General features: G+C 45.6%; 3 protein-coding genes, 1 long non-coding RNA gene and 1 other non-coding gene across 7 annotated transcripts in view; 2 read left to right on the top strand and 3 right to left on the bottom strand.

The window, feature by feature from the left end:
- The first annotated feature begins 1,878 nt into the window (after nt 1-1,878).
- On the top strand, nt 1,879-14,537 carry ZNF79 (zinc finger protein 79). Its single transcript, XM_024762706.1, has 5 exons — nt 1,879-2,215; nt 5,963-6,051; nt 8,019-8,145; nt 8,689-8,784; nt 13,229-14,537. Exons 1-5 carry the CDS (start codon nt 2,200-2,202, stop codon nt 14,398-14,400), a joined length of 1,500 nt encoding a protein of 499 aa, XP_024618474.1. The 5' UTR covers nt 1,879-2,199; the 3' UTR covers nt 14,401-14,537.
- Nucleotides 11,931-15,880, bottom strand: LOC112411516 (uncharacterized). Its single transcript, XR_003005631.1, has 2 exons — nt 14,616-15,880; nt 11,931-13,390 (listed from the first exon to the last, which is right to left on the bottom strand). It is a non-coding gene; the product is annotated as an uncharacterized LOC112411516 (long non-coding RNA).
- A 524-nt stretch (nt 15,881-16,404) lies between these two features.
- RPL12 (ribosomal protein L12) lies at nt 16,405-20,277 on the bottom strand. Its single transcript, XM_024762708.1, has 7 exons — nt 20,145-20,277; nt 19,287-19,360; nt 18,184-18,282; nt 17,759-17,840; nt 17,064-17,150; nt 16,622-16,734; nt 16,405-16,447 (listed from the first exon to the last, which is right to left on the bottom strand). The coding sequence occupies exons 1-7, from the start codon at nt 20,179-20,181 to the stop codon at nt 16,442-16,444; spliced, it is 498 nt and encodes a 165-aa protein (XP_024618476.1). The 5' UTR covers nt 20,182-20,277; the 3' UTR covers nt 16,405-16,441.
- On the bottom strand, nt 17,238-17,366 carry LOC112411583 (small nucleolar RNA SNORA65). Its single transcript, XR_003005664.1, has one exon. It is a non-coding gene; the product is annotated as a small nucleolar RNA SNORA65 (small nucleolar RNA).
- A 17-nt stretch (nt 20,278-20,294) lies between the features above and the next one.
- The window catches only part of LRSAM1 (leucine rich repeat and sterile alpha motif containing 1), a 44,605-nt gene continuing 41,366 nt past the window's right edge, over nt 20,295-23,533 (top strand). Inside the window, exons 1-4 of one of the 3 annotated variants that reach the window (XM_024762703.1) lie at nt 20,295-20,426; nt 20,730-20,959; nt 22,605-22,708; nt 23,008-23,064. In XM_024762703.1, the coding sequence (XP_024618471.1) occupies nt 22,637-22,708; nt 23,008-23,064 (129 nt within the window). In that variant the 5' untranslated portion in view covers nt 20,295-20,426; nt 20,730-20,959; nt 22,605-22,636. The remainder of the gene's footprint in view (nt 20,427-20,729; nt 20,960-22,604; nt 22,709-23,007; nt 23,065-23,533) is intronic. The other 2 variants (XM_024762705.1, XM_024762704.1) reach the window with 2 other exon arrangements.

Genomic DNA, 23,533 nt, shown 5'->3' on the forward strand with positions numbered 1-23,533 from the left:
GGAGCTGCATGCAAGGCTGGTTGTGAGGCTGCATGTGAGGCTCTAGGGGTGCTTCATAAGGGGATATTTGCAATCTTTACAAGTGTTTCTCTTTATCTCCTACCCTACTGCCTCAGCCACCTGTGATTGCTACCAGCACCTACTTATAGGTACCAAGGACCGTGGACACACACACTTTTCAGAGGTCCCCGTACACTCCTTTAAGGCCTTCCCATCAGAGCACAAGGTGCTTCAGGGACTAAGAGCCAGCCCCAGCTGACACCCCTGTATCTACCCCAGGAGCCCAGTCCAGCACCATCAGGCACAGGTCCATGAAGAAGTGGGGCAGGATGAAACATCTCCAGAAGACAGGTGCAGCAGAAGCTGCGCTTTACCCAGCCTAGGATAGAAATGTGCGTTGCCAGCCGACATCCACCCCATTTCCCACTCCCACCCCCAGAACAACTTCCAGGAGAATCCTGGCTTCTGAGAACGAGGCAAGAAATTCCCTAACACCACCCAGTGGACACGGGCGGAATCAACTGTGGCGTGAACCACTCTGCTACCCCCCAGTGGCCATAGGTGGGTTCGCAAGACTAAGGCAAGAAAACCCTTGCCTACCTCCTAGTGGCTATTATGGGTTTAGCACCTGCTGGGCCTGTGGCACAGGCAGAACACACCAGCTGGAAGAGCCCACTAGCCAAGGAATGCAGGCAGCCTCTGGAAGCTAGAAAAAGCAAGGAAAGAGATTCTCCCCCTAGAGCCTCCAAAAGGAAAGTAGCCCTGAAGACACCTTGACTTTAGCCCAGTGAGGTCCACTTCAGACTTCTGACCTCCAAAGTTGTAAGTCTAAAAATTACACAAGCCCAAGGTAGAGAAGAGCTTATCTCAAAGAGATCTGTGGGTGTGACTTGCTTAACGGAGTGAATCCCAATGAGATTCTTAGAAGGCCCACAAATGTAGAATCATATTGGGGAAAAACACTACCAGCTATGATTGAAAGAGAGAGAGACAGTACAAAATGAAAAGAGGCTTAGGACCCCCAAACTCATTTCTGCTTCCCAGGTAACACATTCTCATCTCCTTAACGTCAAAATGCCTCTGAAAGTAAATTGCTCATCAGAAAATTGCTTGATTAGTGAAGATCAACAGGCTTGTGGGGAAATTCCATCAACGCTCTGAGGAAGCCCAATGAAATATCCCCTGGGGCAGCACGGAAGCCCCCAAGGACAGAATATTCAGGAATCTCCTCTCCCAACACTTCTAACTGAACACTGTTAAAGTGTGCTTCTAGCCCTGAGATTACTGAAGACGTCTTCCTGCTGATAAACTTTTATACTTTGACCGTTCCAGGCCAACCTGCGGCTGCCCCGTTCACACTGAGGGGCCCTCACTTCCTTTACCCCTCCCAAACTATCAGAAGGGCGCAAGAGGACCGTGAAGGTGGCTGGGGTTGGGCCCTGAGCTGACTGACGAGGGAGAGGACCCCGTGGAGCCGGGCCCCGGGCACGTCAAATCCCTGAACAGAAACCAGGCGCCTAGCCCTAGTGCAGATCTGCGCCTGCGCTAAAAGCACTGCTCCCGTGAGCCTTCGCGGCCAAGTCTCTTCCTGTCCAAGAGGCCCCAGTCATTGTATTCAGTGGACCTGAAAGGCATGTGCAACAAAGCGTGATGGGAAATAGATTCTGGAAGCAAGAACAGGCGGAAGCCTCGCTAGGAAATACGGTCCACGAGGGTGTGCCGGTCACAACCCGGCACCGAGAGACAAGAAAAGGCTTTGGCCAGTAACGAGCCCGGAGATTTCTGGGAAATGGAGTCCGGTGGGGCAGGGAGGCATGTGCGCATGACCGGAAGTGGCGCTATTCAGGCGCCGTCCCTTTTGGAGCGAGAGGCGGGTCTGCGGCCGCAGTTTCTGAGCTCACGCTTGGTGGCGGGAGCCGGGAGCTTTCTCGCGTAGCTGGCAGCGGCTTTTTCACGTGGTGTTCTGCCTGAGACCGAGGCAGGTGCACCACGGGCTCCCCAGCCGAGGCCTGGCTGTGGCTGGGGAGACAGTGAAAGACCCGGCTGGACAGGCCGGACCGGGCTCAGCACCGCAGGCTCAGACCCGGCCTTTAAGGGGACAGGCCTGAGAGAAGAGCCCAGAGCGGGGCTGGCGCTGCAGTGAAGCGACGCTGACGCTCAGAAAACTGCTGGGAGGCGGTGGCGCGAGGCGGGACCCAAATGCTGGAGGAAGGAGGTGAGACGGAGTGGTGGAGCGGTTTGTGGCTTCTAGCTTGTCCGCTAACAGTGCTGTGTGACCCAGATCAGAATTCGGCGGTCATCCTTTCCACAAGTGGTTGGGGGACGATCCTTTTTGTGGAATAAAGAATTCCGGGGTCAGAAAAGTTTGAGGAGCTCAGCCCTGGATCATTTCTGAGTGTCCTGTCCCTTACTCCGATCTGTTGATGGACCCATGGCATTAGAAAGTAGAGAGAAATGGGCCTTGGGAAGGAAAATGGGACTTACTCAGGGCCTCCCCTATTGCTTCTGATCTTCCAGCCCTCTTGAAGCATCAGAGATGTTCGGAATGGGAGCCCGTTGGCTTCACCTCATATTGAGGATGGGTTCAACCCAGTTGGATTGTGAAATCGTGGAGAATACTGGAGATTTAGAATCAGAAGGCTAGGATTCCTGTTTAAGCTCTGGGGTACCAGCCAGCTTTCTTAGCCTGTGTTTCTTCATGGAGGAAAAGGTAAAATAACGTTAACTACCTCGTTCACCTCTAAGAACTGTAAAGCATCAACTAAAACGACGCTTTTGAAAGCACCTTTTTAAACTGAGATATCATTTACATGCATTCACTTTTAAAGTGTACAATTCAGTAGCTTTTAGTATATTCACAAAGTTATGCAACCATCACCTTTTTTTTTTTTGGCTGCGGCATGCAGGATCTTAGTTCCCCAACCAGGGATCCAACCCATGCCCCCTGCACGGGTCTTAACCACTCGACCACCGGGGAAGTCCATCACCATTATTTAATTCCAGAACATTTTCATCACCCCAGAAAGAAACTGGTATTACTCCACATTTTCCCTTCCTCCTAGTTCCTGGCAACCATTAATCTATTCAATACTTTCTGTCCTCATGAATTTGCCTATTCTGGACATTTCATGAAAATAGAATCATACAATATATGTGTCTGGCTTCTTTCACTTAGCATAACGTTTCAAGGTTCATCCATGTTGTAACATGAAGGAATCTACGTTTTATGGCTGAATAATATTCCATTACATGGATTATACCATGTTACATTTATCTCTTCCTCAGTTGTTGGACATTTGGGTGGTTTCCAGTTTGGGCTATTATGAATAATCCCATAAACATGCATGCACAAGTTTTTGTGTGGATGTGTTTTCATTTTTCTAGGGTTTATATATACTTAGGGGAGGAATTATTGTATAACTCTAGTAACTTTGGTAACTCTGTTTAACTTTCTCAGGAACTGCCAGACTTGTTTTCCACAGTGGCTGCACCATTTTACATTCCCAGTAGTAATGTATGAGGATTTCAGTTTCTCTACATACTTATCAACACTTGTTTTTTTTCCATCTTTTTAATTTTAGCCATCTTGGTGTGAAGTGATATCTCATAATGGTTTGATATGCATTTCTCCAATGACTGATGATGTTGAGCATCTTTTCATATACTTAATAGCTGTTTGTATCTTACTTAGAGAAATACCTATTCAAATCCATTGCCCATTTTTAAGTTGGGTTATTTGTCTTTCTTTGTTGAGTTTTTAATATAAAGAATTCTTTTTATATTTTGGATACTAGACCCTTAGAAGATATATGATTTGCAGATCTTTTCACTTTCTTGACAGTGTCCTTTAAAGCACAGAGTTTTTAATTTTTATGAAATCCAGTTCAGCTTTTCTTTTGTTGCATGTGCTTTTGGTATCATGTCTAAGAAACCCATTGCCTAATCAGAGGTCATAAAGATTTATATCTGTATTTTCTTCTAGAAGTTTTAGCTTTTACATTTAGGTCTTTGATCCATTTTGGGTTTTTATATATGGTGTGAGGTAGGAGTCCAGCTTCATTCTTTTGCATGTAGATATCCAGTTGTCCCATCTCTATTTTTTTGAAAAGAAATTTAATTTCTTGGCACTCTTGTTGAAAATCAGTTGTCCATAAATATATGGATTTATTTCTGGACTCTCAGTTCTTCTCCATTGATCTATATGTCTCTCCTTATATCAGTTCCACACTATTTTAATTACTGTTGCTTTGTAGAAAGTTTAGATCTTCTGTAATTTCCTTGAACAATGTTTGGTAATTTTCAATGTAATGTCTTTCACTTTTTTTTTTTTTTGAGATTTGATGATTTTTTATTAAAGAAAAGTATCCAAATGGAAGCAAAAGTAACAGTATCCATAAAAATATTTGTTCTGAAATATTTACACATTAAAAAAACAAAGAATTAGGATTGAGAATAACATCCATTTATGAGAAATTGCTCTCAGCTTAACAGATACCTCACTGTCTGTAGGGAATGATTTTCTCAGTTAAAGACTTTATGGTCTACAGAGAAAGGTCAACTAGAGGTGTCAACAGTTTTAAATCTATTACATATAAAATGCAGTGTTGAGGATGATGTGTGAAATTTAATTTTAAAAATTAAAAAATAATAACATTTTGAAAAAACAACTTTAAGAAGAATACTAGTGACAAGAGATTAGAGGTAGATATGGCTAAGACAGTAAAGTAAATTAATCCATACCAAAATAAGTATCCTACCTATGTTATTTATACTTTTTTGCTCATAACATCAGTAATCAAACTCTTGCACTTCTTTTGTTCAGTTTATTCCTAGGTGTTTTGTTCTTTTAATGCTCTTGTAAATGGAATTTAAAATTTCATTTTTGGATTGTTCATTACTAGTGTATAGAGATACAGTTGGAGAACTGTTTATTCAATCCTTTGCCCATTTTTAATTGAGTCGTTTTTTTATTGTATATTCATGTTGTATCTTGCAACCTTGCTGAACTTGTTTAGCTGTGATAGTTTTCTGTGGATTCCTTAGGATTTTCTGTATACAAAATCATGCCATTCACAAATACAGGTAGCTTAAATTCTTCCTTTCCAATCTGTATGCCTTTGGTTTGCTTGTTTGCTTGTTTTTGCCTAATTGCTCTGGCTAGAACTTCCAGTATAATACTGGTTAGAAGTGGCAAAAGCAGACATCCTTGTCTTGTTCCTGATCTTAGGGGAAAAGCATCAGTCTTTAGCTCTGGTTTTTTGTAAATGCCTCTTATCAAGTTGAGGAAGTTCCCTTCTGTTCCTAGTTTATTGGATGTGTTTTATCATGAAAGGTGTCAGATTCTGTAAAATGGCCTTCTTGGTGTTCACTGAGATGATCATATGGGGTTTTTTTTTCCGCTTTGTATTAATATAGTGTGTTACACAGATTGATTTTCATTTGGTGAACCAACCTTGCATTCCTGGGATGAATCCCACTTGGTCATTACCTCTTTTTTTGTTTAAGCAAATGTCTTAAATTTGCAGAGCCACTTTCTTCAAGGAACTTAATTGGTAATAGTTGTAAGCTGTATATTTACATGCTAAGCATTGTGTCAACTGCTTTGTCTGCATTTAAATCTTCACAGCAACTTTACACGGGATATTATCCTCATTTTACAGATGAGAAAAATGAGACTTAGAGAGGTTACATGATTTGTACACTGCTGGTAAGTGGTAGATCTGGAATACTTGAGTCTGTTACACTCTAATGCCTCCCTATGTTTGAGTCAATTGATGGAACTTCTGAGGTAGGAAGGGAAATTGAAAATTTTCTGTCCCCTTGCAGGTCTGCAAATTCAGCCTCAATGAGCCCTGAGACCTATAATGTCATTTGAACACTCTCTTCAGAGTGAAAATTTGAGACTTTCTAGCTTGGTGAGATGTAAATTTTATGCCTCATTGCTTTCTTTCTCTTCCTCCAGAGCCACCTTCTCCAGATCCTGCCCTTCCCCAAGAGGAAGGCACAGAAGAGGAAGGAATGGCAGGTGGTCTCCTCACAGCTGGGCCCCAAGTAAGTTGGAAATTTACTCTGAAAGGCAGGCTCTTTTTTTTTTTTTTAATATTAAGGGTATTTTTGGTTTTTAATTACAAAAGGAATTCATGTTCTTTGTAGAAAACCTGAAAAGTGTAGACAACATACCCCCCCAAAATTACACTTAATCCTACAAAGAAATAACACTTAACATTTTGATTTGTGTCCTTTTAGTCATATTCTTTTTTTTCTGTTTTCCCCAAATGGGTTTGTCCTGATTTGTAACCTTCTTTTTATTTACACTTAGTAGAATTTGATTAATATTTCCCCAATTTCATTAAGAGTATTCTACAGAATTATTTCTAATAAATTCCATTTCATAGGCCTTCTATGAGAGTAAGAATGGTCTTCTCCCTTTCTTTTTCTTGACTAGACTAGGAATTGGTCTGTTTTCATTTTTAGAACGCCTGCTCTTGGATTTCCTCATCAGTTCTACTCTTTATTAACAAAATTTTCTGTTAGTTTTTTTGCTTCTGCTTTCCTTAGATTTATTTTAAAATTCACTTTTCAAAATCTCTTGAGTTGAATCCCCTAATTCATTTTCTTCCTGTTTTGTTCATATATATTGAATATTTTTGGCGGTGGGTCTTTACATTTTTAGATATGCCAAAATTGTGACTTTGGTTTCTTGTCTGCACATTTAGCTGGGCTGTGCTCCATGCAGGCAAAGTTTGTGTCTCTTCTCCACACAAAACATCCAGGTATAGTGTGATTGCAGCTGTAGGATTTATGGCTCAACCTTATTAAATTACTCATTTCTTCCATACCTTTATTTTTTGGTTTATTTTGTATTAACTCTGTTAACAACTAAGTTGTTTAACATTTCTTGTAGCTATATTTTAAATTTCTCCTTGTACTTCCTACAGTTTTTTCTTTATGAATTATGTATTTGTTATTTGGTTCATGACCCTTATATCTTCATAATGGATTTTACTCTCTTGATTATTATAAAATGACCCAAATGTTTTAAATATTCCATCGTTTTTTAAAATGACCCTCTTTGTCCTGTTTAGTGCATTTCTCAGTGTGAAGGATGTATTGGAAGGACAGGTAAAATTAGAAATCAGGAAACTAGTTATGAATTGGGAAACGATGGTGGCTTAAAGCAAGGCAGTGGCAGGGGCATGGAGAGAAATGCATGAATTCTCATGATATTGAGGAGGAAGAATGAATATGCAGTTGACATGTGGGGAGCTGCAAGAAAGGGGAAGATAGCACCCAGTTGTCTGACATGGCCAACTAGGTGACTGGAGGTACCATTTCCTAAGCTGAAAATAGGCAAAGACCCCCTTGCCTCCGTGCCTTTGCTCCTGATGCTTCCGTTGCCTTGGACATCCTTCTCTTTCTCCATCTGAGGAACCTGCTCCTTGAAGGCCAGGTTGCCCTCCACCTATGATTCCTCCTCTGTTATCCTAGCAACTAATCTGTCCATCTCTTTGACACATTATTACAGGTGGTTGCATACGTGCTGGCTCTCCTGCTGTACTGTGTGATGTCTGAGTAAGCAGGAATATTTATTAAATGTTCTGAAAACATTAATCATTCACATTTCTTTGCTAATTTGCAGCTGATTCCTTGTTGCATAAACTCACACATTCTAATTTTGTTTTTTCTATATTGGCGCTTTTAATTCCCAAGCACCTGTTAGTTCTGCCCAATTACTGCTCATATATATACATAGTTTCTTCTATTTATGTATAAAGTCTACTAGAGTTATAGAACATGTGAAGACAAGAGAGACTGTATTTTATTTATTTTTGTGCATCAATATCCAATATAGTGTTAGGCACATAAGAAGTGATCAATAAACGCTTTTCTGGAACTACCCTGAGTCTTTTCAAAGACCCTGTGTAGGCCTGCGAACCAACACACCCAAAGCTGCCAACCTCCCCACCCCCTCATATTCTAAGGCCACTGGGCAAGAAGGAATATGCTTGTTGTTTCAGGGATCCACACCTTTCAACAGTGTGACTGTAGCTTTTACCCAGAAGGGATGGAGGCAGTTGGCCCCTACTCCGAGGGACAGGTTCAAGAAAGGGATGCCAGAAAAGTCCAGAAACCTGGTCCTACTGGGTAAGGAAACCATTTAAAATGCAGAATTTGTTCAGTTCTGAAAATGTTTTACTTCCAGTGTCGAGTGATCCTGAGTGGCTCTGCTGCACGGGAGGGATAGTGTTTATTCCTCCTCATTCCCTAGTGAAAGATCTCTGCATTCTGGTTTGGGAAATAGGCAGTTTCATTTTGTTCCCCCCGAGGCTGCACCTCCCCGTTTTCTTATTTCCCAGGAAGGGTGGGGTAGCCTTCAGGCCAGTTCCTCCATAGTCACTAAGTTCCCGACTTCTTAAGTATCTGGCTTTATGGGCTTGCTTAGCTCCCTGGCTTGACCCCTCCTTGAGTCTGTTACTTTAGCTCTTTTCAGAAATGCTCTACTAAGACCTTGGCACCGTATCTATCTTATTTACTGCTGTGTCCCCTAGTGCCTGGTACCAAGTCAGTGCTCAATAAATATTTGTTGAATGAATGAAATGAATGACCTGTTTCCACTCCCCTCAGTTCTGGGAGGCTATTGATACTTAGTACAGATCTCTAAACCCCACTTTTTTCCCCCTTAAATAGGACTTCCAGTCTCCCAGCCTGGTATGAACTCCCAGTTGGAACAAAGGGAAGGTTCATGGATGCTAGAGAGAGAAGGCCTAAGGAGTACCTGTCCAGGTATGTGAGCAAGCACTAAGCCGGTCAGAGTCTCGGGAGCAAAAGCCCCTTTGAAACATGCGTTAGTGCATTTGAGTATTTTAACAACTGGTGAGGTAGATATTATTATCCCTGTTTTATAGATGAGGAAAATAAAGCTGAGAAAGGCTAACTCACTGGTTCAGAGCCTCACAGCTAGAAAGCGGCGAGGCTGGGGTTTGAAGCAACAACAGTCAGACTCCAAAGCCCTCTATTCCACGCTGTCTACTCAGTCTCCCAGGCTGGGAGGCATTTGGGAGCACTGGTGGTATTGCTGGCCTCTGGGAAATGAGAGTCATCTTTGCTGGCCTAGCACATTCCCTGCTTCGGGTTCACCTCACTGAGGATCTCAAGTACCCACCTTTAGCCATGCTTCAGCTGTGACACCTACTGCTTCTCCCCTCTCTGACTAACCCTTTATTGGACTGTGCACCCACACCCTTTCTCTCCCTCTTCATGGCCATGCTGGAATGTTCTAGTACTAAGAAACTTAGGGAAAGCGAGCAAGAGAAGCCATAGTCTCTGCCTTTATCTCTTGCTGCTCATCTAAGGCTGCTCACTCCACCCCCACCTTCATATTTCAGCCCTTGCAAATGTCTGGCCTCTGGCAGGGCCTGTGGTTCCAGCCACTTCTGATATTTCGAAACTTAAAGCATCAGAGGTGCAATGAACTTAACAACTTTAAAGCGACAAAATTTTAAATTTTTCTAAAAATGCGGTCTAATGCTTTATATCTTTTATGGTCGCTGTAGGACAATGAAAACAAAGCCTCTGGCTTACTTTGTGCACGGTTCATCTGAACTCTCTTCACATTTTATCCTCTTTCTAAGCAGCCTATCACATGTCACCTCAGCCCTTGTAACTCTGGGCACCACTCACACTTGCTGAAATACTTCCCTTTACCGGGCGCCTCACTGCCTGCTGCTTCCTTCTCCCAAACCCCCTGCTTCCCAGCACAGCATACTTGTTATGCAGGACCTTTAACCTGAATCCAGAGAACCCTGTGTGGAACTTTGGGAATTGAATAGAGTGTTCTGTGGCAATAACTGCATCTTTCTGGGAAAAGATTTCATCACAGTCTTAGAGGGGTTCAGGATCCTATAAAGGTTACTGAAAAAGATTCAAATCACCATGTCACTAAAAACAGAAGTTGGGAAAAGGTGTTACCACAAAGGATCTGTGCCCTGAGGTATTAGTGTAGAGTATTAGTGTGGAAGCAGCTTCGGATGTGGACCCATGAAAGACGCATCCAGGTCCTGGCTTGCTACATATTAACTACATGGATTCAGAGTAAACCACTAAATTGTGGTCGTCTGTTTCTATATCTGAAAAAATGTAGATAACAAAACCTGTCTCACTCTTTGACAGACTTATTTGAAAAAAAGTTGTCGACAATGTAGGGCGGTATTAATTCTGTAATAGTGAAGTAGCTGGAGGAAAGTTTTAAATCTGGCTATTAGAGTAACTAAAACACTGCTCCTGTGATGTCGCACCTCTGCTCTGAGACCCACCGAGCATCCTGGGCATCGCTGTGCCTCCTGGGCTGGTTTCAGAGCTATTATTCCATCCCACCCCTCCCACCGTGACAGACCCAGGTCTTCGACCTGCCTTTGCCTCACTGCGTGGTACATGCCTGGCGTTGTTTTAGCTACTGGAGGTGCAACAGAGAACAAGATGTAGGCCCTGCTTACATCCTAGTGAGGAACGTAGATAAAGCAAGTAAACAAAATAACCGATACAATATTGGATGGTGATGAGTACTGTAAGAAAGGGGAATACGGGTGGGGTGGGGACTCTCCTAGATCGGATGGACAGGGAAGACCACTTTGAGGAGGTGACACTGGAGCTGAGATCTGAAGGAAAAGAATGAGCCAGCCGTGTAAGTATCCGGAGGAGGAACATTCTGGGCCACACCACGTGTTGAGGCTTTGAGTTGGGAATAAGTTAGACTTGTGTTAGGATGAGAAGAGCCTAGGACTCAGTAAACAAGAGGGAAGGTGCTGGGCAGGGGTCAGATCATGTAAGGCTTAGAGGCCATGGGAGGCGTTCAGGTTTTATTCAAATAGGAAGATAGGAAGCCATTGAGGGTTTTGAGCAGGGAAGGGATAATATTTGTGTTCGAAAAGATAATATGTGTGGAGACTAGCCTTTCAGTGTTCAAGACTAGAAGCAGGGAGATCAGTTAGGACATTCCAGTGAGAGGATGGTGGCGGCTGAGGAGGAGGATTCAGGACATACTTGGGTGTGAAAGCCAACACGACTTGCTAGTGGACTGGATGTGAGGGAAAGAGACATTAAGGATGACCCTGGCCTGAGCAGTTGGGTAAATGGGAAGACTGACAAAGACACTGGCTTGAAAGGGAAAATCAGCGGTTCTGTTTTGGGTATATTCAGTTTCGAACATAATTAGACCGTCTTATACAGGAGCCAGCACCCATGCCCCCTGTAGTGGAAGCGTAGAGTCCTAACCGCTGGACCACCAGGGAATTCCCCGCATAGTCTTCTTAATTGCTTTTTTCTCCCACTGCTTCTTTTGTTGTCGCTTTTCTTCTCCTTTCCATCTTTTACTCAGATAGATGGTCAGTTTTTGAGAGCTGTAAGACCAAATACCAAGTAACATAGAGATACCCTCAACCCGAAACAGGGACTTCGGTGCTCTTAGTAGACTGGGGCTTTGAATGCATGTGCAACTTAATGGGAAACCAGTTAATATGATTTACAAGGAAAAGGTCCAAGATAATAACAAGCACTCATATAACACTTGCTATTCCTCAGGTATCATTCTGGGTCCTTTGTGTTTTAGCTCATTTAGTCCTCTTAATAATTCTGGAAGAGAGCTACATTCACAAATAATAAATCCAAGGCATAGTAATTTGCCCAGAGTCACACAGCTAGTAAGAGGTTGAACCCAGATTTGAACCCAGGCAGTCTGGGTCAAGATTCTGTATAGAAATTCAAATAAAGCATACCTAAAACTAACCTGCTGTTTTCCTAAATAAGGTAGAAACAGGAAGAATCTTTTCAGGAAAATTGACCCTTGTGAAAAGAAGCTCCATAGCCTTCCCTAAAACTTCACTCCCTTAGCTATAAGCCTCTATGAAGGAGACAGAGAGAGATGTCTGGGACCATTGGGTTCACTTAGTTTTAATACTTTGCAAATATTATACATTAATTCACACTTTAAGGTTTTCTCTTAAAATGAATGAGGTCCCAAAGGGGATTAAGAATCAGTAACTCTTTTTAAAAATACCACCCACCCCCATCCATATTATAAAAGCAATGTTATTCTTTTAAAAATAACTTTTTTTCTAATAAAAATAAGTTCATTTGAAGTTTAGAAAATAAAAAAGAAAATCAAGATCTCCTGTCATCCCACCACACAGAGGTATTACCTTCAATCTTTGTATTACAAAAAGCAGCATTTTCTAAAATTAAGGTAACAGTATGTAATTTTACATATTTTTTCTTTCACCTAACAGCATGTTGTTTATTTTTATCACTGCTTAGTCCTTGAAAGCAAGGTTTTTATAACTTTTATTATAAAAACAATAGTCACTTGAGAACATTAGAAAATACAGATAAGCATTGAAGAAAATAAAAACTACCCCTGCCTAATCCCACAAGCCAAAGACAACACAGCTTATCTTCACATTGTATAACTTGCCAATGTTTTTTCAATAAATACCTTTCTACAAAAGGAATTATAATGTACAATTTCAAACATGACTTGTAACTGCTGAACAGTGTCCCTTGATTGGCTATACTATAGTCATTCGTCGTTATTAAACATTTAGGTATTTGCTTTTCATTTGACAAATGATGCAGTGTTGACAACTGATGTTAATACAGGTGAAGTGGAATTCTGTGTCAGCATTTTAAGGACTCTTCACACATGCAGCCAGATTACTCTCCAAAAAGCCTGTCCATTTATGCAGCCACACCAGTGTGTGAGATATCCCAAATGCTGCACTCTTTTAACACTCTAGAATTAACCTTTTTTTTTGAAATCTTGCTGATATGATAGGTGAAAACATTCATCCTGCTGGCATCAGTCATCAGCTTTTTTAAGTGAATTGTTCAAACCTGGTAATAGCAGGTTGCCCAAAAACCACACCAGGAAGCTTAAGACAACCCAGTACTTGGCAAAAGCACAGGAGAGGAGTGTCAGAAAGAAAGGAGAGGAGTGCATCTGAGACAGGTTCAGGATAAACTTCTGCTGTTTTGGAAAGGGAGCAAAGAGTGCTCATGTCTCTGAAAAGCTTTCTGATCATTGTGGTTATAACAGAAACATCCTGGGTGGAAGGGGGTGGAAGCATTGAACCTGTCCCACATAAGAGCTCAGCCAGACTCCTTCAGCCTTTTGTCTTTCGGTATCTTTTCTTCCACCAAAAGAATCTTTTAAATTGCTTTTGTAAATATTCTTCAGATTGGAAGATTGTATCTGAATCACCACCTGAACAAGACATTTCTGAAGAATCATTCCAAGACCCAAGTGTAGAGATGCCCTCTGGGGAGTCAGATCACAGGAACAGTGAACTGGGGAAGAGCTTCAATCTGAGACCAGTTCTTTCTCCACAGCAGAGAGTTCCTACAGAAGTGAGACCCCGTAAATGTGAAACACACACAGAGAGCTTCAGGAAGAATTCAGATATAATTAAACCTCACAGAGCAAAGCCGTACATATGTAATGAATGTGGCAAAGCCTTCAGTTACTGTTCTTCCCTTTCTCAGCACCAGAAGAGCCACACTGGGGAGAAGCCATATGAGTGCAATGAATGCAGGAAGGCCTTCAGCCAGAGCTCATCTCTTACTCAGCACCAAAGGATTCACACCGGAGAGAAACCTTATAAATGCAGTGAATGTGGAAGAGCCTTCAGCCAGAATGCAAACCTTACAAAACACCAGCGAACTCATACCGGAGAAAAGCCTTACAAATGTAGTGAGTGTGAGAAAGCCTTCAGTGACTGTTCAGCCCTTGTTCAGCATCAGAGAATTCACACTGGAGAAAAGCCTTATGAATGCAGTGACTGTGGGAAGGCCTTCCGCCACAGTGCAAATCTTACAAACCACCAGCGGACTCATACAGGGGAGAAGCCCTACAAGTGCAGCGAATGTGGGAAAGCCTTCAGCTACTGTGCAGCATTTATTCAGCACCAGAGAATCCATACAGGGGAGAAACCCTACAAATGTAATGCATGTGGGAAGGCCTTCAGCCAGAGTGCAAACCTCACAAACCACCAGAGGACTCACACTGGAGAGAAACCCTACAAGTGCAGTGAGTGCGGGAAGGCCTTCAGCCAAAGCACAAACCTTATAATCCACCAAAAGACCCACACTGGGGAGAAGCCTTATAAATGTAATGAATGTGGGAAATTCTTCAGTGAGAGCTCAGCCCTTATTCGACATCATATAATTCACACAGGAGAAAAACCCTATGAGTGCAATGAGTGTGGAAAGGCATTTAACCAGAGCTCATCCCTTAGTCAGCATCAGAAAATTCACACTGGTGTGAAACCTTATGAATGTAGTGAGTGTGGGAAGGCCTTCAGGTGTAGTTCAGCTTTCATTAGACATCAGAGACTCCATGCTGGAGAGTAACTGGGAACATAACCAAAGTGAATGGGGACCTGACAGGTAATTTGAAGGCATCTGGGGATATCTGACTTTAAGTCTAGCTCAGAGCCACGTGCAAAAGCACCTTTAATAAATAGTCACTATTTTACATGTTGCTTCTGGAAGGTCTCAGGTGCTCTCTTCTTTCTCAACATCTTCTTAGACAACCCAACCCCAATTACACTGTTTTAAAGATTTACCTTTAATTCAGTGGTAAAAGCACTCCAGAAACGTTGATTTATAAAGAATGCGTGAAAGAATTCATTCCTACTTAAAAGGCCAGGTATTTTGGCAGCGGTCTGGTCGTCGCAGTCTCTGCTTGAATGAGGGCTGTTGCAACAGGAGAATCAAGAACATTAGGCGGGAACGAGTATTCCCCATAGTGGGGCCACTGAGGTTTAAGATTTGGGGGAGTGAATTCAAGTGAGGAAGGAGATTCTAGAGCCAGCTGTTACTAGAACGGGGCTGGGGGAGGGATGCTGAATCTAGACACAGCTGCACACAACCTGCACTTTCTGAGCTGCTCAAGTGCTCTATTCTAGTTACTGCTGTCAAGAAAAGACCGAGGAAGGACAGTGAGGTTGAGGGTGCAGGAAGAAGCTAATGAAATCCCTCAGCAAGGTACATACCTTTAAACGGAGTTCCTAAGGGAGGGAAGGCTAACAAACCTGGGGCAATGTGACGGCAGCCGTGCTTTCCCTGGATCAGAGGCAGGCGAGTCATTTTTACTTTCCCCTCTTCCTGACAGCTGAGTATCTTTTAAATCAAGCTCTTTAGCCTGTTGGCCTGCTTTCTCCCTTGCACCCAACTGGTGTAGATCTCATCTCAGCACTTATAAACTGCTGTGAGCTTACTTGGTTTTTGGTTAGGTAAGCCCGATCTGAGACTCCCCATTACTGGTCTACTGTAAGGTAAGCTGGTTATACCCTCAGCCATCACACAAGGCCTCTAGCTTTGAGTCCTTGATGACTTGCCACGTGCCCTGGAATGTTCCTCACTCCAGCAATCTCAGGCAGTCCTTTCCACTAAAGCAGTTTTCCACCCCTGCTTGCACCTGTGATTAAAAACCACCTAAACCACCATGACCAAATGGGACAGCCAAGTGGCTAATGGCAGGGAAACGAAGTTCTTGGTGCCGTCATTCCCAACTCCCTTTAGGCTAGTGCCCAGAAGCCCCCTTCCAGGTGGTACTTCAGGCTGCTCAGGTAGCTTTGTCTCAGTGTCCAGGTGTTTGAGGTTCATTCATTGCATATCAAATAAGGTGAAAGTTGAGTGACGAGCTCTAGAAACTCAAAAGGAACAGAACTAAGAAAAAGACAAGGGAGAGGCTTAGGAAAGGTGAAAGCATTCATTAGAAAATAGCCTGTGGGGCTTCTCTGGTGGCGCAGTGGTTGAGAGTCCGTCTGCCGATGCAGCGGACACGGGTTCGTGCCCCGGGCCGGGAAGATCCCACGTGCTGCGGAGCAGCTAGACACGTGAGCCATGGCCGCTGAGCCTGCGCGTCCGGAGCCTGTGCTCCGCGACGGTAGAGGAGTTTAAAACAAACCAGGGTAGGTCTAGGAGCTGCTAATTAACTACAGAAGAGGACTCATAAAGGTCTGGTTCTTTGGTTGTCCCATCAGTGGTTCTGAACCACAGCTGTACACTGGAATGGAGAACAAAGCCTTGAATCATGGGCCCTGGGCCCAGAACCCACCAAATGATTAAACTGGTTTGGGATGAAGAGCTCCTTCCCTGGGTGTTTATTATGTTTAATTCCCCAAGTTTTCTTTCTGACCAAGAACTTTTTCTTGAGGAGCTCCATGAATGTGTCTCCAAAAAGCAGACTTCCTTTCTAGGTATCTTCTGAGCTAGTCCCATACAGGACAGAAATGTGTTGTCCACAGATTGCTGCTTCATCCCCAGATTCTGTCACCCTGGCCTCAATGACCACCATTTGACCACAAAGCCTAGGCTCCCCCAAGGAAGAGGCCACATCAGAAAGTCCACTGCTTGTCAAATAACCCTTTATTTTTCTTTGCAGTTCTTAACTCTGTGGAAAAGAAAAAAAAAAAAAAAACCCTCTCAGTAATAGGACAAAAAAACCTTATCTCCCAACCCCACTATTGAGCACTTATAGAATTTTCCACCTTTTCCCCAAGGATACATTAGCTTCCCCTCCAGGTTTCACCCTAATTTTAAGCAAATCAATGCATAAGTCACTTACAGCTGGACATTCCACTGCACCACTGTTGATGTCATCTATGATGTCGTGAGGGTGGCGGCCATCAACATTGCAGCCCACAGACTGGGCGGTCCCCAGGATCTCTTTAATGGTTCCTATAAGAAAAGGTAGAATCAGAGGGCCTGTCCTTCCTCACAATCCTCAGATACCAGTGGGGAAATACAGAGAAGGAGAGGGAAAACTTTTATGGAATACAGGAATAATCATCACTGCTCCCCTAATCCAAAATTCATAGCTCCATATATTTAAAAGCTCTGAATGCAAAAATGTCCACAGGTCCTATGATACCCAGATTCTTTCAAACCCAGAAAGACACCACACCCCAATTTCAGGTCTTACAGAATAAAGTCCCCTCTAAGTGGGAAAATGCCACTAAGTGAATACATCTTGCGTGACAAGGTGACCCGTACTGTTCTGTTCTTACCAGAGAGTTCTCTAGCTAAAGATCGATGCCGCATCTGTCGGGCAATGCTGACAATCTCATCAAACGTGATGTTTCCACTGTGCTTAACTGCAGAAAATAAAAAAACAGCAAAAGCTTTTTACCACCTGAGGCCAGAGCAGAGCAGACCAGTCAGTCCTCCCTCATCCATTTCTAACCTGTTCCCATGCTTTCGGCACAGAGTCATCCACATGAAGAACAACACTGTTTCCTAAGCTGGGGTTAGTATCAGCTCACCACTGGATTGCACCAGCCAACAGCAAACTGGTCAGGTGCAGTGGCGGGTGGCTAGGGACAAAGTCAAGTCTTTGCTAACCTTAAGTGGAAGGGACTGTTTTGAAGAGGAGAAAAAACATGCTGAAGTGACTGAGGTTGATTAAAGCTGTCCATAGGGGCTGTCATCCAGCTAAGCAGCTGCTCTTTCTTGATTACTGGTTATCTTTCTCAATTTCTTCACCCTGCCTGAACATGTCCCTCCTACAAGTATTGAGTGGGATCTGTTCCACACCAGAGACTGGGGAGAGCCATATGGCACTTCTTGGCAGTGCCTAGCTCTGTAACAGCTTAACAAATACCTGTGCCATCCCTAGGTTTCATTAAAGGGAGCACGTGCAGCTGTGTATCAAACACTGGGCACACAATACCACTCACATACTACCAAGGAAAAAGCCACTCACTGTTTTTCTGCTTCTTTCTGTCTCTTGGCGGTTCCTTGAGGGCTTTGATGATCAGGGCAGAGGCAGAAGGTACCACCTCAATCTGCAGAAGAGATTCTCAATGGGAATAACATACCCTACCCCACCCTCCAATGAGAACAACTAATACTACCACGCACCTTGGCTCTCAGAATCCATGGGGCCAGATGCCACATTTACTGTACATTCAGGTTAATTTTCACAACCTGAAACACGTCCTACCCCAGCAAACGTAAGTGATTTACCCAGTGTCTCAAAGTGAGAAGAGTTAATATCTGACCCATGCTCTCAAAAGCCTTCCCCACAGATAATATTGCTCTTACCTCACCACTGGTGGCAGGTGACCATGTCAGCAAAAAACCTTCCTCCCAGCAATCCCTACCTCTGCCCTCCCTCAAACCAAGTACCTGGGCCTGTCGGTTCTGAATGGTCAGTTTCACTGTAATCCTCAGACCCTTCCAATCACCGGTTGCCTTGGCGATGTCATCACCAACTTTTTTTGGAGACTGCAGAAATAAAAGGTATATGATCACACCAGGCCCCACATGGAAGCAGTCTGGAAATCTGCCTGGTCCTCCTCACTTGGCAGCACAAGCAAGCTGTTTGAAACACGTTTAACTGCCTGCCCAATCGAGGCACGGCTATCACCATACTCAACTGGAAAACTGAGGCTGCAGGTTTAGTTGGTCCAGGGCTGTAAACTGCAGGTTCAAGGCCACAATGGGACCAGGGCCCTTATCTACCTCCCCTCTCCTAAGGACCTATGTGGTAATTTTCAGCTCTCTTATATCTGAATCACCGGGGGTCTCTTTAAAGACACCAGGTCCTTGTGTCTGACCAACCCTAGTCAATCTGTGGGGATGAGGTCTGGGCATTTGCCCCTTTACAATTCCCTAAACAGGAGAGATGTCCAGTGAGTGCCAGCTGAGCTAAGGGACAAGGAAGAGTAATGAGGACACTGCTTAAGCAAAACCATGGTGGGAGAGCTTTTCAGACAGGAGACCACTGCTCAAGGAATAAAGGCCTGATTATATTCAAGAAAAAGGAAGTTCAGTAAAGAGTATAAAATGGAGGAAAAAGCAGGTAAATAAGTCTGATCCTAGGTAAAGCCAATCATATTAACCAGTAGGTTCAGAGCAGAGTTTATACAAGCTACTGTAACATTCACCGAGATCTTCATGTCACACCCCATTTTATCTTCCCAGCAGGCATATGCCAAGTAGGCAATGCGGTGTCACTAAGCCACTCTTGACTTCAAAAACCTCCTCTATCCCGTCTCTCAGGGACACAGAGAGCAGCAGCTAAGAGGCACTGGAAAGTTACAGGTTCAAGGTACCAGGTTCCATCTTTACCTACAACCTTTCTGTGATGGCTAGTGCCAGTTCAGGCCTAGCTGGGGATGGCAATCGCTCACTGTCAGGGGCACCTCAGACACAATCGTGTTTGCACAAGCCAGAGTCGAACTCTGCTCTCTGCATACAAAAAGCGCCCCTCCACAAGGATGACTTACCAGACCCAGGGGGCCGATCTTGGGGGCCAGGGCAGACGTGGCACCGACTTCCCCACCGGTGCACCTCAGGTACACTGGGAGAAAGAAAGGATCAGTGCCTCCGCAAGGGGAGCCCCCAAGTCACAGCCCTCCCAACGCATCTTTCCGGGCCTGGCCACACCACCTTCTGCCTCTTCTCAAAACAGCCCCAAGAGGGCTTCCCTGGTGGCGCAGTGGTTGAGAGTCCGCCTGCCGATGCAGGGGACATGGGTTCGTGACCCGGTCCGGGAAGATCCCACATGCCGCAGAGCGGCTGGGCTCGTGAGTCATAGCTGCTGAGCCTGCGCGTCTGGAGCCTGTTCTCCGCAACGAGAGAGGCCACAACAGTGGGAGGCCCGCGTACGGCAAAAAAAAAAAAAAAAAAAACACAGCCCCAAGAACCTCGGGGGGAGCGAGGCAGGACACCCCTCCCCGCAGGGCGCGGACCGCTCCAAGCGCCACGTGGGACAGCGGCCTTCCGCTTGGCTACCGCTGCAGAGGCCCACACCGCGCCGGCGTGGAGGAAGCCCCGGACGCCGGCCAACGCAGCCTATGGGGACGCGCCCGGAGACAAACCTTACCCTAAGGGTGGGGGCTGCAAAGCCGCCACAGGTCGTCCGGTCCTGCCCCCCCATCTACACGTGGGGAAGCTGAGGCCCAGAAAGCGGGTCGACCAGGACCACACACCGCCCCGAACGCAGCACCAGAGGGCCAGCCTCTAGGGGGCAGCGGCTCTAAATCCCGCCGTGGAAAAGGCAATTGCGGCGGAGGCCGCAAGCCGGACAGAACGCGGGGAGGGATGCACCATCCCGAAGCCCCGGCCACATCTAAAGCACGCACCGACTTTGATCTCGTTGGGGTCGAACTTAGGCGGCATGGTGGAGGCGGCTGGTGTCGGATGAACCCGGATTCGGGACGACCGAAGAAAGTTGCACCTTAGCCTCCTCCGAGCCGAAAACCGAAAGACCGGAAGATGGGGCACTTGCGCCGGTTAAAGTCCTGAAAGCGCGGCTCTCGCGAGAACTGCCGTCTCCGCCCCATCTTGCAGCGACGCCCTTGGTGCCATATTGCTTGTGGGCAGGCACCTAAGGCTGAAGGCTGGAGAAGGAAGGAGGCACCGCGGTGAGCTGCAGCTAGGGGTTCTGAAGCGGGGTTCGGGGCAGTTCTCCCGGGGTAGGCAGACAACAGAGCGCTGCTCCCGAGATCTCAGGCTCCGTTGCTGCCCATTCTCCCTGAGGGTCACGCCATAGTCTCTGTCACTCTATCCCAGAACCCCGCCCCTCTCCTGCGGGTCCGCACCAGCGTTCCGAGACCCCACGGCCACGGCAATCCCCTACCCCCTTCTAATTCCCTCGTGATGTGGGCATTTTAGCTATTAAAACAATTTTATTAGAGTCTAAATCCGGTCCAACTCTTAATTCTAAGATTCTGCGGTCTTCGGTCTCAGACTTCGTCATCCTGGTCTGCATGACTTTCGGAGATTCTGAGTTTTGGTCCTCAGTTCCTGCGTTTGAAGGAGAGCAGACTGGCTCCGCCGGGCCCGTGCCGGGTGGTCTGTCACCCGGCGTCCATGACCAAGACCTGCGAGTGATCGGCCTGCCTTGAGGTCCACCAGAGGGAACGAACGTCGGAGACCTGTGTATCCGCAAAGCAAGGTTGGGCACTGCCCACCCCAGCCAGGGGAGGAGGGTGTGGCTCTTCCTATCTGGGCTGGACGTCGGGGAAGGGGATGGATGAGGCGTGGACATCCGGGAGCAGGTCGGGAAGAGTTGATCTTCTAGGAGGAATGGAGGAGAGGTGGCCGTTGGGGAGGAGGTGAGGGAAAGTTAGTCATTGGGGAGCAGGCGGATAAGAGCTGGTCATCAGGGAGAGATGGGGAGGGATGTTTTTAGATCATTCCCCATCCCTGCAGACAGGTGGGGTGACAAGAGGAGCCTGAGCGAGCTCTGCAGGCTTGGCCAGCTCCCCAGACAGCCTTCACCTCTATAGGCAGGGACCTGTGATCTCTACGCCTCCCCTTGAGGAATGGGTGTGTGTCTTCTTCAACTGCATCTTCTCCCTGGCCCTTTTCTCCCTAGATCCTTCAGCTGTAGTAGACCCTGAATAAATGTTTGTTAGATGTGTGGTGCTATGTGGTTAACATTTATTGGGTACTCATCATGTGCTAGGTACTGTGCTATGGGCTTTGCAAATATGGAAATCACTGGATCCAAATAGAACCAAGTGTTGGTAACATTATTACTCACACTTTACAGATGAGGAGACTGAGGCTCAGAGAGGTGAACCAAGGGGACATGGTTGATGGGTGACAGATCTGGGTTTCAAAACCAGTTAAACAAAGAAAAAACAAAAAAAGAAAACAAATTCTATTTCATCCCAAAGCCCATGCTGTTAACCATAAGCTTCCCTGTATGGTTACTTCCTGGCCCATCGCTGTCCCATATCAAATCTGATATTTTCTGGTACCAGGCAGGCAGTGAGCACCTGGCTTCTGAGTTCAGGATGGTATACTTAATGTGTGCTAAGTTACTGAAGCACCAAGGAGTTGGGCAGACGCCACAGGATCGGGACTTGAAAGAGCAGAGTTCCAGGCTGGTTTTGCTGCGATCCAGGCTGTATAACCAGATCGCTGAACTTGATGAGCATCCGTTTTGTTACTAGAAAGAGAGAGGGCTGTGGTGAGAATCAAATGGAATAAAAACTGTGAGAGTGGCAAGATGCCTGAGGATTGCTGTTGAGCTTTTATTTAGCTCAGAAATCTCTTTGGTTATGATGTAGTTGAGTTCCCCAGGGTCAAGGTCAGGGCTGGCTAAAGCCATGCAGTGTTTGGTTTGCTGATGCCACTCTGATAGTCTTTCAGGGCCTACAAGGGATTCATCAGCCAAGTCTGTTAGAGTCCTCAAGGAGCATCCTTGGGAAGGCCCTGAGGAAACTTCTCCAAGTCAACCCCTTTGTCTAACGTGGAGGAGAGATGGGGGCCCAGAATGGGGAAAGGGTATGCCAGGGTCTCACAGTGGGTCAGGGGCAAATGTGGGCTCAAACCCAGGTCATCTGGCTTGCTGTTGTGCTCTTTCCACATACTGCTGCTTATTTTTAGTCAACAAAGAACAGAGAGTGTTGAGCACCTGCTGTGCCAGGCTCAGGGCACGGACTGATGGTCAAGATGGACACAGCCCCTGCGCACAAGGAACTTATAGTCCAGCAGATCAGCTACACGCTCTGTGTTACTGTGCTACCTGTCCTGGGTGTCGGGGACCTGTGACAGAGTCCCCAGGCCCTAACTTCTCTCCTGTGCCCTAGTGTTGTGAAGATCGCTCTAGGAAAAAGGAAGGATGCCACTCTTCTTCCGGAAGCGGAAACCCAGTGAGGAGGCTCGGAAACGGCTGGAGTACCAGATGTGTCTGGTGAGGGAAAATGGATTTCCTCTGAGCCCATCCCCATCACCACCTCTGCCCCATGCAACAGGGCTCCACACTGCGCTTGCCCTCCATAAGCCGATCCCACTTCTCATTACTTGCTCACGCTCTTCCCTGCTGGACCTCAAGCCCCATTGAAGCAGAGATCATTGGTCCACCTTCAGAATGGACTAGTTAAACTGGATGGTGTCTGTGATCTCTTGAAGCCCCTTAATCCTATGTCTCTTTGCCTGATTTGTCCACTCTGGAAGGATGGACCCTCTTTTTTTAACTGTTTTTATCCCTAGGCAAAAGAAGCTGGGGCAGATGACATTCTTGACATCTCTAAATGTGAGCTCTCAGAGGTAAACTGGGGTGGTGGTTTGCCTGTGAATTTTTGTCTGCCCCTTTTCTAAGATCACGTGTCCCTAGGAAAGCTAGATGTGGACTGAGGCTTTTAAAAGGCCAGAAGCTCCTGTCAAGAGGTGATTCCTTAGGTTTTGTTCTTGTCCGAGAGAATTGAGATGATCTTCTGGCTTCAGCATAGTCTTTAAGAGTCACAGAGTCTAGAAAATGTACTCACGGATTCCTAGGGCACTGGGAGAGCCTGGGATTCTCTCAAGCACCAGAGATCTTTCTTTTGCTTTTCATAGCGTTCCTGTTGGGGGTGAGGTGGGTGGGTGGGCAGGTAGTCACCCGATAGCTGATTGGAAGGGAGGGCTGACCACCCGAGCAGCGTTCCTCCCAGCTTTCCCCAGGCTTAGACTTATTCACCTCCTGCCCCGTCTCTCCCCAACGCGTGTGCCACTCAGAACACAAGTTAAAAACTGGCAG

Source organism: Neophocaena asiaeorientalis, unplaced genomic scaffold (assembly GCF_003031525.2).
Source record: "Neophocaena asiaeorientalis asiaeorientalis breed wild unplaced genomic scaffold, Neophocaena_asiaeorientalis_V1.1 scaffold78, whole genome shotgun sequence".
Taxonomy (NCBI): Eukaryota; Metazoa; Chordata; class Mammalia; order Artiodactyla; family Phocoenidae; genus Neophocaena; species Neophocaena asiaeorientalis.